The sequence below is a fragment of the Myxocyprinus asiaticus genome, chromosome 3, assembly GCF_019703515.2.
Source record: "Myxocyprinus asiaticus isolate MX2 ecotype Aquarium Trade chromosome 3, UBuf_Myxa_2, whole genome shotgun sequence".
NCBI classification, from domain to species: Eukaryota; Metazoa; Chordata; class Actinopteri; order Cypriniformes; family Catostomidae; genus Myxocyprinus; species Myxocyprinus asiaticus.
In genome coordinates this window covers 47,543,936-47,555,977 of record NC_059346.1, presented here as the reverse complement: position 1 = coordinate 47,555,977, position 12,042 = coordinate 47,543,936, and the positions used below count along the sequence as shown (strand labels likewise).

At 37.5% G+C, this 12,042-nt stretch overlaps 1 protein-coding gene across 5 annotated transcripts in view; it reads right to left on the bottom strand.

Moving 5' to 3' along the window:
* Positions 1–12,042, bottom strand: part of cntrl (centriolin) — a 52,197-nt gene that overhangs the window by 1,601 nt on the left and 38,554 nt on the right. For 4 of the 5 annotated variants that reach the window (XM_051660883.1, XM_051660893.1, XM_051660901.1 and 1 more), the window contains 10 exons: positions 9,834–9,949; positions 9,480–9,697; positions 6,631–6,788; positions 6,451–6,515; positions 6,180–6,368; positions 4,666–4,879; positions 3,959–4,113; positions 1,919–2,047; positions 1,552–1,755; positions 576–638 (listed from right to left, as the gene is read on the bottom strand). In XM_051660883.1, coding sequence (XP_051516843.1) covers positions 576–638; positions 1,552–1,755; positions 1,919–2,047; positions 3,959–4,113; positions 4,666–4,879; positions 6,180–6,368; positions 6,451–6,515; positions 6,631–6,788; positions 9,480–9,697; positions 9,834–9,949 — 1,511 coding nt within the window. Of the gene's footprint in view, positions 1–575; positions 639–1,551; positions 1,756–1,918; positions 2,048–3,958; positions 4,114–4,665; positions 4,880–6,179; positions 6,369–6,450; positions 6,516–6,630; positions 6,789–9,479; positions 9,698–9,833; positions 9,950–12,042 lie in introns of those variants that run through there. The other variant, XM_051660907.1, reaches the window with a different exon arrangement.

Below are 12,042 nucleotides of genomic sequence, written 5' to 3'. Positions count from 1 at the left end.
AAATCTCCACTTTCACTTTCTACTTTTGTTTTTTGCAATTCGCATTCTTCATGCATATCACCACTTACTGTGCATGGAGGAGAATTTATGGTAAAAAAAGGACTTAAATATTGATCTGTTTCTCACCCACACCTATCATAGCGATTCCGAAGACATGGATTAAACCACTGGAGTCTTATTGATTACTTTTATGTTGCCTTTATTTCCTTTTTGGAGCTTCAAAGTTCTGGCCACCATTCACTTGCACTGTATGGACCTACAGAGCTGAAATATTCTTCTAAAAATCTTCATTTGTGTTCTGCAGAAGAAAGAAAGTCATACACATCTTAGATGGCAAGAGTGTGAATAAATGATGAGAGAATTTTCATTTTTGTTGAACTATGCCTTTAAAAACATCAGCTACAAAGTGTAAAGCAATACATAATTTCAAACTTTCCTAGAAATACTCCAAATCGATGTCTTCATCATAATAGACACTCTGTTGCCTCATCAAATTATTAATATACAATAGATTAATAATTAATAGTAGATTAATAAAAAGTGGATTTTCATGATACTAATTAATTTAACTGTACCTTCAAGTGATCCTCATGCTGCCTCAGTCTCTCTCTAAGCGCTTCCCCTCTCCACTGCTCATCCTGTTTGAAGAAAAGTGATTGACATTAGCTGTTTACTGTATCCTAAAGGAATAGTTCTTGTGTTCTTATGTGGAAAACAAAAGATGTTTTAATTAGTTTTATAGCCTGTCATCACAATAGAATGGTAGAGGATAGTGCCTCACTTAGGACCCAAAAGTATCATAAAATTTGTCCATGTGACTCATTTGTCATATTCCAAGTCTTCCAAAGACATACGCTAGGTTTTATGTTGAGACACAACCCTAAATTTAAGTAATTTTCCAGCAAAAATCCTGATGTTCGTTGCACGTTAATGAGTGCTATGAGAGAAGCTCGTTCACAGTGATTCGCGTTTACAAACATGTGTTTCTCTTCCTTTCACTCCCACCCCGTTCATGGTACATGTGATAATGTGTTTCAACAGATACAGCCTGAAGTACAGTGCACTTGACACCATAGAATTAGAGGAAACTGTTCATAGACCTCTTTGGTTCTTGCGTGAATCATCAATGCGTCATGTTTGAATATGCGGAGGCATGAACGAGATTTGAGAGCCACAGTGGAGGGTGATTTTCAGTGAAAAACTACGATAATGTTTGTCTCTCCCAAAAACCTATAGTATGGCTTCAGTAGACATGGAATATAGTGCTCAAGTCATATGGACTAATATGATGATGCTTTTTGTTGTCATTCTGAAGCTTCACAGCCCCAGTCCTTTTCATGGAGAAGAACAGCCATGACATTCTGCTAAACATCTGATTTTTTATTCCACGGAAAAGAAGTCATACATGTTTGAAAAGACATGAGAGTGAGTAGATGATAACAGAATATTCATCTTTAGAGTAACCCATGCACTTTTACTCCGTTATCTGTCCTGCACGTGTACTTGCTTAATAGGCTCAAACTTTAACCAAATTAATAAAGCAGATGAAACCTTAGTGTTGAAGACTGGTTTCCCCAAGGCGAGTGTAACACAGGGATGATTTTCTTTCAGGCTGTCTGTGTCAGAGGCGCTGCTAGAGGGTGCCTCGAGCTCCCTCACCCCACTGTCCAGCTCTACTCTCACCTGTGACCTCAAAGAGTGCATGGTGTCCTTAATCTCACATAGCTGAGCCCTGCTGTTCTCTTGGATCTGCATCTGAGAGAGGCACATGACAGTTATTAATCTTTCCTTCACTGATAACCGTCTAACATGACTCCATGTGCTTCAAAAATCAATCCAGCAAACAAAACCAGTAAAACATGCATAGCCAGTACACAAAGGTGCTTATCTACATCAGATGTATTATCGCTGTTTGTACCGTGTCCTTGAGGCAGAGCAGCTCTTTGGAAATGGTGCTGAGCTGCTCCTGCAGCCATCTGGCTTGTTTATGGTTTTCTCGAGCTGCTTTTTCCACAGTTAGCAGTCCCCTTTGGAGCCGTGCACACTCCTGAAACAAGCTCAAGTTAGTCTGTAGGTTATCAGCTTCAATGAATACACTAAAACAAAGCTTAAGAGCCAAAACAAAGATATTATTACAGTAATGTGTCATACTTCTAGGCTGTTACTATTCCATTAATGCAGCATGAAATATGGCAGACTCCTTCTTTATGCTTAGTTAATGAGTGTACTGCAACTTAAAATGTGCACTAACAAAAAAGTGACTTAAAGGACTAAAATAAAGTACATGGCAATGCCGTATTGTTTTGAACATTTACCAATGTAGTACCATGGTATCATTTGAAGTACCTTGCAGTATCGTGTAAATGCCATTGTACATGAATATGGTAATCATCCAGTAGCAGGTACCATTGTATTCAGAGAGAATCTGTATCTAAAATCACTGTACCATGGTACTGCCACAGTACATTTTTCTAAGGTTGTTACCTCGTAAATGATCAAGGTTGAATTGTTGTGTAGATTACTTTTGAAATGTAATCTGCTACTCATTACAAAATACATAACTAAAATTGAAATCAGTAACATATCTTAGGTAAACTTTAGAGAATCTGATTACTTTTGGATTACAAATGGCATCTTTTGATGAAAATCTCATTTTAAGTGTATTAAAGGAATATTTAAAGGAATATTAAGTTAATCTCCATCCACAGCAGTTGTTGCATAATATCGATTAACATAAAAAAATTATTTAGACTCGACCCTTGTTTATTTAAAGCTGCGACACTAGCACCACCAAATGGAATTGCAAAAATAAACAATGTTTTCAAAACAGTTTTCTGAATACGCCCCCAATCTGCCTTTGATTGAACTAACAAATAGCCCCACCCCCAACTCACGCCATTGGTTGAGTAACGTTTTTGAGGTGGGTCTAAATGGATGTCTCAAAACAAACAGGAATTTTTATAGTGCCACAGAGACACGGTGTTTACAGTTTCTGAGAAAATTAAACTATGAATGGCTTGCTTATAGTTTTCTCTGCATATTAAGCTGGGATAGAAAAAAGTATTTTAATACTGAAAAAGTAACATACTTTAGCTTAAAAAAAAAAAGAAAAAAAAAAGAAGAAAAACTAGAGGATACAGTGAGGCACTTATAATGGAAGAGAATGGGGGCCAGTCTATAAACGTTAAAATAGACACCGTTTCAAAAATATAGCCACATGACGTATATATTATACATGTTAACGATTTTAGTGCAATACTGGCATTATAACCAGTACACTAGGTTTACCAGATTGCTTTACCAGATTGATTACCAGATAAAACTTTACACAGATGATATTACCAAGTGATTTTATCACACTAAAATCATGTTTACATATAATGTTTAGATCTTGTGACTATAATTTTAGTGTATTTTAATGTTTATGGACTGGAGCCATTCACTTCAATTGTAAGTGCCTTATTAAACTCATGATTTTAATAAATTAGGGGCGAGTCTAAATATTTTGTATTATCGTCACATTAACATGTATATAAACTTGTACTGAACCTGGAAAATTCCATTAAGTAAACATTAACTGTAATCTGATTATGCAAATGTAAACATGTAATCTTATTACAAGCACTTGATTTTTGTAATCTGAATATGTAATCCACATTACATGTAGTCCATTACTATCCAACACTGCTTATAAGAGTCATGTAAACAATAAGGATTTTTAATGAATAAACTATTCATCTCAATTACTGTAGGTTGACATAATTAAATTATACTAACAACAACAACAATAAAAAAATCAATAAACAGCATTTAAATAAAATAAATACAGTATCTTGTAATAAAAAATACCATGCAGGGACTCAAATAGGTGAATATTTTTTTTTAATTGGTTTCTGATTTCCACGGAATGTCCAGTCTACTACTGACGGATTAGCACAGTATGACAGTTGGCAGCCACCTTCTCAACTTCCTCTCTGTCTGTGAGGGTTTGGCTCCTCAGGGCCTCCAGATGTCCCTCAGATCTGGTCCTCTTAGACAGCAGAGCCTCCTGCAGATGATGGGTCTCCTCTACAGCAGCCTGGAGCCTGATGTCCTGCTCACACAGCTCCTGCTCTGAACACACAAAATTCAGTACTCAAAAATGCTGTGAGACTGGCTAAGGCTAAATAAGTGTGCCACAAGACAAATTTTATCTTTTGCCATTCAGAGGGTACTAAATTATAAAAATATAGTGGTCACCCTTACAAAAAAGTATGGTGGCAGTGCTGTGGTACAATGATGGCACAGATGGTAATACCTTGCTACTTTGATAAGTATATATCAAAATGACAGTCTCTGTCCAGTTTTTGCTTCCTTGTCTACATCCATGGGATGCAGTTAAGCTGTATGTTTAATGACATGATTACCAAGACTAATTCAAAACTCTATGATTGAGAAAAGATCAGTTCATTAAAAGGAAACTTCAAGGCATTGCAAAGCACGGAAGAGAAACACAAATCAGAGGCAAATTATCCTTTCTCAGTAAAGATGAGCTTTGTCTAATTTGCTAGTCTAATACACTAAAGCAGATGCTATCATGAAAGCTAAGAAGCATTGCAGATACAGTACATGATCATACTGCTAAAACCTGAAGGAGCATGTTATAAGGTCACACATCCAGCTCACCCAGCTTAGCCAGCTGCTCTTGAAGCACAGTGCACTGATTATGCTCCCTCTGCAGAGTGTCACTCTTCATGTCCATTTCTGCTGCTGCAGCTGTGAGTTGCTCCATCCTGTCCAGACTCAGGGCCAGAGCTCTATCTGCTGCCTGCAGCTTCTGCTGCTTCAGCATCTGCTGCTGCTCCAGATCAATATTCAGCTGCTGCTGAACTCTGACCAGCTAGATACAGGACACAACACAATTTTTTGAATTCACTACTCTACGACACTCAGTAATCACAAGCTTCGATTTCAGTTAATAAGGTAGGCATTTTTATATGATTAAAGCAATAATCCATAAAGGGATAGTTCACCCAAAAATGGAAATTGTCTCATCATTTACTCACCCTCATGCCATCCCAGATGTGTATGACTTTCTTTCTTCTGCTGAACACAAATGAAGATTTTTAAAAGAATATCTCTGCTGTGCATAAACATCTGAATGCTAAACCAAAATTGTGAAGCTTAAAAAAGCATGTAAATGCAGCATAAAAGTAATCCATACGACTCCAGTGATCAACTCTATATCTTCAGAAGCTATATGATAGGTGTGTATCGAGATAGGTAAGTCCTTTTTTTTTTTTTACTATAAATCTCCACTTTCCTACAGCCCTCCTTAACCGCCGCCGCCTTTTGTTTTTGGCGATTCGCATTCTTTGTACATTTCGCTACCTACTGGGCAGTGAGGAGAATTTATAGTAAAAAATGATTTAAGTATTGGTTTGTTTCTCACCCACAACTATCATATCACTTCTGAAGACATGGATTTAACCAATGGAGTCATATGGATTACTTTTAAGCTGCCTTTATGTGCTTTTTTGAGCTTCAAAGTGTTGGACCCTGTTGACTTGCATTGTATGGTCCTACAGAGCTCAAAAATTCTTCTATATTCTTTGTGTTCAGCAGAAGAAAGAAAGTCAAACACATCTGGGATGGCAATAGGGTGAGTCAATGATGAGAGAATCTTAATTTTTAGGTGAAATATCACTTTAAGAGACCATGCATTACAGCGATTTTACCATGGATGAGGAGTGTTATTAGGGTGCCTGAAACCCCCATAACTGTGGTAAAATCACTGTAAAGCATGGTCTCTTAAAGGAATAGTGGTTAATTGCTTTTATAAAATGGCCGCAACAACAACATGATAAAATACACTAGAGTTCGATAATTACATTTATTAATAATTATAATAATCACAATAAACATATATAAATTAATAATTTACATTACATTAGACCTGCATTAATATAGAATCTAACTGATGTGCAGTCACAGGTGACAATCAAAATGTACTGTTGTGTGCTACTTGTTTAAGCAGACTATGTTTGTCCATTGTTGTGACTTAGTAGAAAATCAGATGAAATTGTATGACCATTTTATGCAGAAATATAAGTAAATCCAAAGGGTTCACATAGTATCTACTGCATAAAAATACATGAAAATAGCAAAAGACTGATAGAGGACACAGTGGGTTACGTCACCTTTTCATGTTCTTCTAGCTGAGTCTGTTTCTCAGCAACATCTGCCTTTAACTCCTGCAGCTGCTGCCCCAGTTTGTCCAGTTTCTGTTGTCTTCTCCTGATCTTCTCCTCTCTCTCCTGCAGTTCAGCCTTTTGTTCCTTCTGCTGCTTGACGAGCTCATCTCGCTGGCACCTCGCAACCTTCACCTCCTAAACAAGTAAAAGAGATAGACTTTTCATGCTAAGGGACAGTAATCTCCACTAAAACTGCAGCGCTTTTCCGTAAACTCACCTCTCTGATCTCATCTAACTGAGTCTGAGATTCCGCCAGCTGCTTCTTGAGTCTGTTCAACTCATCTGTAGGTATAAGCAAGGATTTAAGTGCTAGTGTCCACATAACAGTCTTAATAAACACATAAAAGCAGACGTCTTGGTAAGGTAAAGCTGTTAAAGAGACAACATGAAAGCATACCCTCTAGCTGCTGTCGTGTGGCTGCAGCGTCTCTGCTGATCTCCTGTCGGAGGTCTTGTGCGTGTTTCTGGTCCTGTTTGAGTTTGTCATGCTCTTCCTGCAGTCTGAGCAGCTCTGTTTCTGCTGCCCTCGCTGCCTTCTCTGATGCCTCCAAACACCTGAAACCAGAAAATCAATTTCAGCTCCACCAAAAATCGGAATTCCACTAAGTCATGCTTTAAATAATTTGAGAAGATTTAAACACTTCAAATGAAAAGCATAACATCAGTCCAACTATATGTTTGAATAAAGTCTGGTCCACATTGTTGCTTATTCTGGCCAAGAAGTGCCCACTTAGACTTAGAGTGTGGAGTCTTGAAAGACTCTACAGACAATATCAATGAAATTACAAGAAAATGTGAGTAGACTTTGTGATCTGAATTTCTCTATGTCCACAAGTAATAATAATCCTTTCGTTCATAAAAAAATATATGGGTCATTGATAAATAAGGTTGTCAGAGATAATAAAAGTGAGAAAACACATGCCATGTTCGCAGAAATGTTTTCTTTGTACGTCTTTCTATGTTGGTTTCGTGAATTTTTGATAAACATTTCTTTCATTTTCTACAAAAAAAAAAAACACACATAAAAACCATCTAGTAAAAGGTATTAAAATACTCTCCTTGCACCCTGAATACCACAACTTCATCATTAATATAAAAAAAAATAAATAAAAAAAAACGTTTTTCGACATATTTTCGAGGTTTTAAGTCATGAATATCAAGTATGTTTTCTTAGGGTTACTCCATCTGACCTAAACAAAATGTGCTTTTAAATAGAAATGTCAAAATATCTGATATTTTTTAATTACCTCACTGAAGGGGTCTTTTTTTCACATGACAACAAAATGTCTTCCTGCATGCTGGTCACATGACTTTAATTCGGCAGACAAATGTTTTTCATATATAAATCATATTTTAAATCAAAATTGTTTCACTGCTTTAAAAAATAAATAAATAAATAAATAAATCAAAGATTATTCTGAACTACTCATGCCAACATTTCTTTTATCAATAATTTCAGCTTTTAATGAGACATTTATAAATGTTTCTGTCTTAGGACAGTTTTTGACTTTATGCCACTGAACGAAACATCAAAATGATTTTAAACTCAGAGATTAAAAACATCATAAGACTAGAGGTGTATCAAAGTCTTTCTAGCAAGTCGGTCCACTGGCGGCCATATTAGGAATGCTCTCGGGAAGCTATTTTTCTGTAAGCAAGCGGCACACGACAGTAGCTCCTATCTACTTGAATGGGGAAAGACCGAAATCTCCAAAACAGTTTGTCAAGATTACAATCAAAGAACATTTCAAATCTGACAACACTGGTATCATAAATTGTGCTTCTTTACCTCAGATTACAAAAAAAAAAATAAAAATAAAAAATACTGGCTTGTATAGCTAATGCACGTTCTTGAGTTGATTGACAGGCGATGTCTGTATCTACAAAGTGACTGGCTCTTTTACCTGTAAGGCAGGACTTCCTTTCTCCATCCGTTGACTGTTGGGCATTCCAATTTCTCCCATTCATTTTAATAGAAGTGGCCCATCTCTGCCAAATAGTCTCTGGATGTTTTCAGGTAATTGTTTTGTGTAAATTGCTTTTTTTAAATATATTTTTGAATAACCGGACAAAAAAGCATCATGTCATTGAACCATATCCAGAATACATACAGAATATACTGTGCAGTTCTCGTTTACTTGTTACTATTTGTCTCTTGAATATCTTTCAAAGATTCAAGGCCATGAACTTCGCAAACTTAACGTTAAGTAAATCGACATTGACTAGTTCTTCTTTGGAAGTGCTTATTGCAGAAGCGAGGTACCTTTAAAAAAACTGATTGAAAACAACTTTTAAAATTGTGTAGTAGCCATCTGATAAGACTAGATTGTCGCTTACATACTGCATTTTTGCAATATCCAACGGTTAGTCAGTGAACAGTCTGTGAGTCTGAGACTATGCTAACATCAACCTTAGCCATTATCTGGAACAATGTGAAAGCTGAAGTGTATAATTTCTGCGCTACTTGGGCCACCGTACGGAATTGCAAAAATAAACATTGTTTTTAAACAGCTTTGTGAATAAACCCCAGTCTACTGTTCATAGAACAAAAAGACGGTCCTGCCCCCAACTCACGCCATTGGTTGAGTCAATGTTGTGTCTGTATGGATGGGCCGCTCAAAACAAACAGGATTTTAAAAGCACCTCAGAGACACAATGTTTACAGTTTTCAAGAAATGTAACCTATGGGGGCCTGGGTAGCTCAGCGAGTAAAGACGCTGACTAGTTCCAATCCAGGGCGTGCTGAGAGACTCCAGACAGGCTTCCTAAGCAACCAATTTGCCCGGTTGCTAGGGTGGGTAGAGTCACATTGGGTTAACCTCCTCGTGGTTGCTATAACGTGGTTCTTGCTCTCGGTGGGGCACGTGGTGAGTTGTGTGTGGATGCCGCGGAGAATAGCGTGAGCCTCCACACGCGCTAGGTCTCCGTGGTAACGCGCTCAACAAGCCATGTGATAAGATGTGCAGATTGACTGTCTCAGATGCAGAGGCAACTGAGATTCGTCCTCCGCCACCCGGATTGAGATGAGTCACTACGCCACCACGAGGACTTAGAGCACATTGGGAATTGGGCATTCCAAGAGATTGGGGAGAACAAAAAAAAAAAAAAAAAGAAATAAAAGAAATGTAACCTATGAATGGCTTACTAGTAGTTGTCTCTGCATATTGAGTGGGGGATAAGAGAAAGTATTTTAACACCGAAAAAGTTACATACTTCTTTAAAGCTCTATTATGACAGAGAAGTTACCTCTGAGCATGTATACGTCTGGCCTCCAGGTTTCTGCACTGTTCCTGAAGGCTGCTCCTCTCTCTAACTGCTGCATCTGTTTGCTGTTGCAGATTGAGGCTCTTCTGTTGTAGTGATTGCAGCTCTGCTCTCTCTTCCTCCAGCAGGTTCAACTGTCTTTCAGCCTCTCCACACTGCTCCTGCAACTCTTGCTGGACACGCTGAAGTTCAACACGCACCTAAGCAGCATACACTCACATGTTACCTTCACATACACATCATACTCCACACACTTACATTAAAAATACTTCCTCAGACTTCTACGTGTCGAGTTATAATATCCACGATCAGCTTAACACAGTTTGTTGGACTGACTTGTAGTAGAGTTTCCTGGCTCTTCTCCAGTTGGTTCAGTTTCTGGTTATGCTGAATCTGCACCCCCTCTAGTTCGCCAGTCTCCAACTGGACCATTTCTAACACGTGCTTCAGCTCTAGCCACACAGACAAACACATTACACACATCTTAACATTATTTGTTGAGGTGAAGATTACATTTATTTTATTTTTTTTTACTGTCTAGACAAGTGATCATGATGGAAAAAGCCACAAGAGGCCATACTTTACAATGATTTTATGATGGTTAAGGGGTGTTGTTAGGCACTGTGTGATTTTGTTCCTGCCAAGCAATAAAGTTTACATGCCTAACTGTAAGCTAGTATTTACAATTGCCTACCAACATAGCAACTTGTGGCCAATTGCAACAAACCCCTTAAAGGAATATCTCGGGACCAATAAGTAAAGTAATTTACAAGTTAAGCTCAGTCGACAGAATTTGTGGCATAATGTTGACCACAAAAATTAATTTTGTCTCATCCCTTCTTTACTTAAAAAAAAAAAAAAGCAAAAACCAAGGTTACAGTGAGGCACTTACAAAGAAGTGAATGGGGTACATTTTTAGAGGGTTTAAAGACAGAAATGTGAATCTTATAATTTACATACATTTTTCTGTTAGAACTCATGCATTATTTGAGCTGCAGAGTTGTTTAAATTATTGCTTTAAGGCCGAAACATACTCTACGCAAGTACGTAAAAGCAGATTCGATTGGCCACTGCATTGTCAACGCAAGGTCCAATTGAACATGCTTAACATGTGTTCTTGCATTACCGTGCTGGGAATAAACCTCAGTACTCAAGCAGGTGACAGAGATACCTTCAAACGTCTGTGCCATTAAACTGGATGTGTTATAATTTATGTAAGATGCTATAAATATATTGGGCCTCATTCATGAAACTTTCATAAAATATATGAGTAATTTGCGAATAAAATGAGACTTATGTCTCTGCAGAACAAAAATTGGCTTTTCCCAATCAGTGGGCGTTTTAAAACCATTGAGATTCCCTACTTTCATTGGATAGTTTAAAAATACCCATCCCAGTTTGAAAACGGCCACAGATTTGAAAACACCCATTATTGTTTTGCAGAGACCTATACTTGCGTAAAATGGACCTTCCCGAAAACTTTCCGTCGGATTCGCAAACGCTTCGTACTCCCCAGATTTGTTAGTAAAACGTGTGTATGTTAGTGAATTCCAAACAATCAGAAATAGAGGGCGTGTACACGTTCATTCACAATTAACCATACAAGGAAGGCACCAGACTCACTAGTAAATGCTTTTAACATCTATGCGGAACAGTAATGAAATCGTTTTTATGAATGAAGTGCATTCACATCGTAAAATTGTGATTTAGCAAGCACAATAGCATCTCAAAGAAAGTGAGGACTTACTGTCATCGCAGGTTTTTGCTGTCATATGACACACTTTTGTGAATCAAACAGTTCAAGAAGTCAATAAGTGTTTCGACATGAGTGTAAAAAAAAATCATTTCACGCCAGTAGAAGAATGTCTACCACCATTAACCTTCTCTGGTTCAGTTCGCAGCGCATTGCCTGCATTATTTGTGAAACTTCTCGGGTAAAGAGACAGCAGCGAACAATGACGGCTGAGGAGGAAAATCCGGAGTGGACAGAAGGACTTAGAAGTCCAGAGACCCAAGGTAGGAAAACAGACTACACTTTCTCTTTTGAATTTGAATAATAGCGTGCTTGAATTAATAAAACTGGAACTGTGATATTTGAATATTAAGAAATAATAACTCCACGACAGTCGTGGCCTTAAAATTCAATTCTAATTGAGTATAAACGTATAATGCACTGAATTCGGATTGTGTTTAAAAAAAATTAAAAATTCTGACCATATCAGGGGTCATTTTTGAAGTGGTGCACCATGCTAAACCGATGGATGATGGTGACAATTAGTCAAGAGGACAGGTTTACCTGATAAGCCTCTTGACAATTTAGATCTGGTGTTTTTGTTGAGGGCTCGAGTCTCAGAGCCTCAAGAATGTTCTGTGTTTTTTGTGTTTCTGTGTCTACAGCAAAAGCTGTGTACATACAGAATTATGACATTATTGAAACTGACTTTCCTCTTTCAGTACGAAAAGGGAAAGGAATGCATAGAGAGAATATTACATTTAAAAAAGATGATACCAGGCATTTAATAAGTAATCAATTAAATTAAATCTA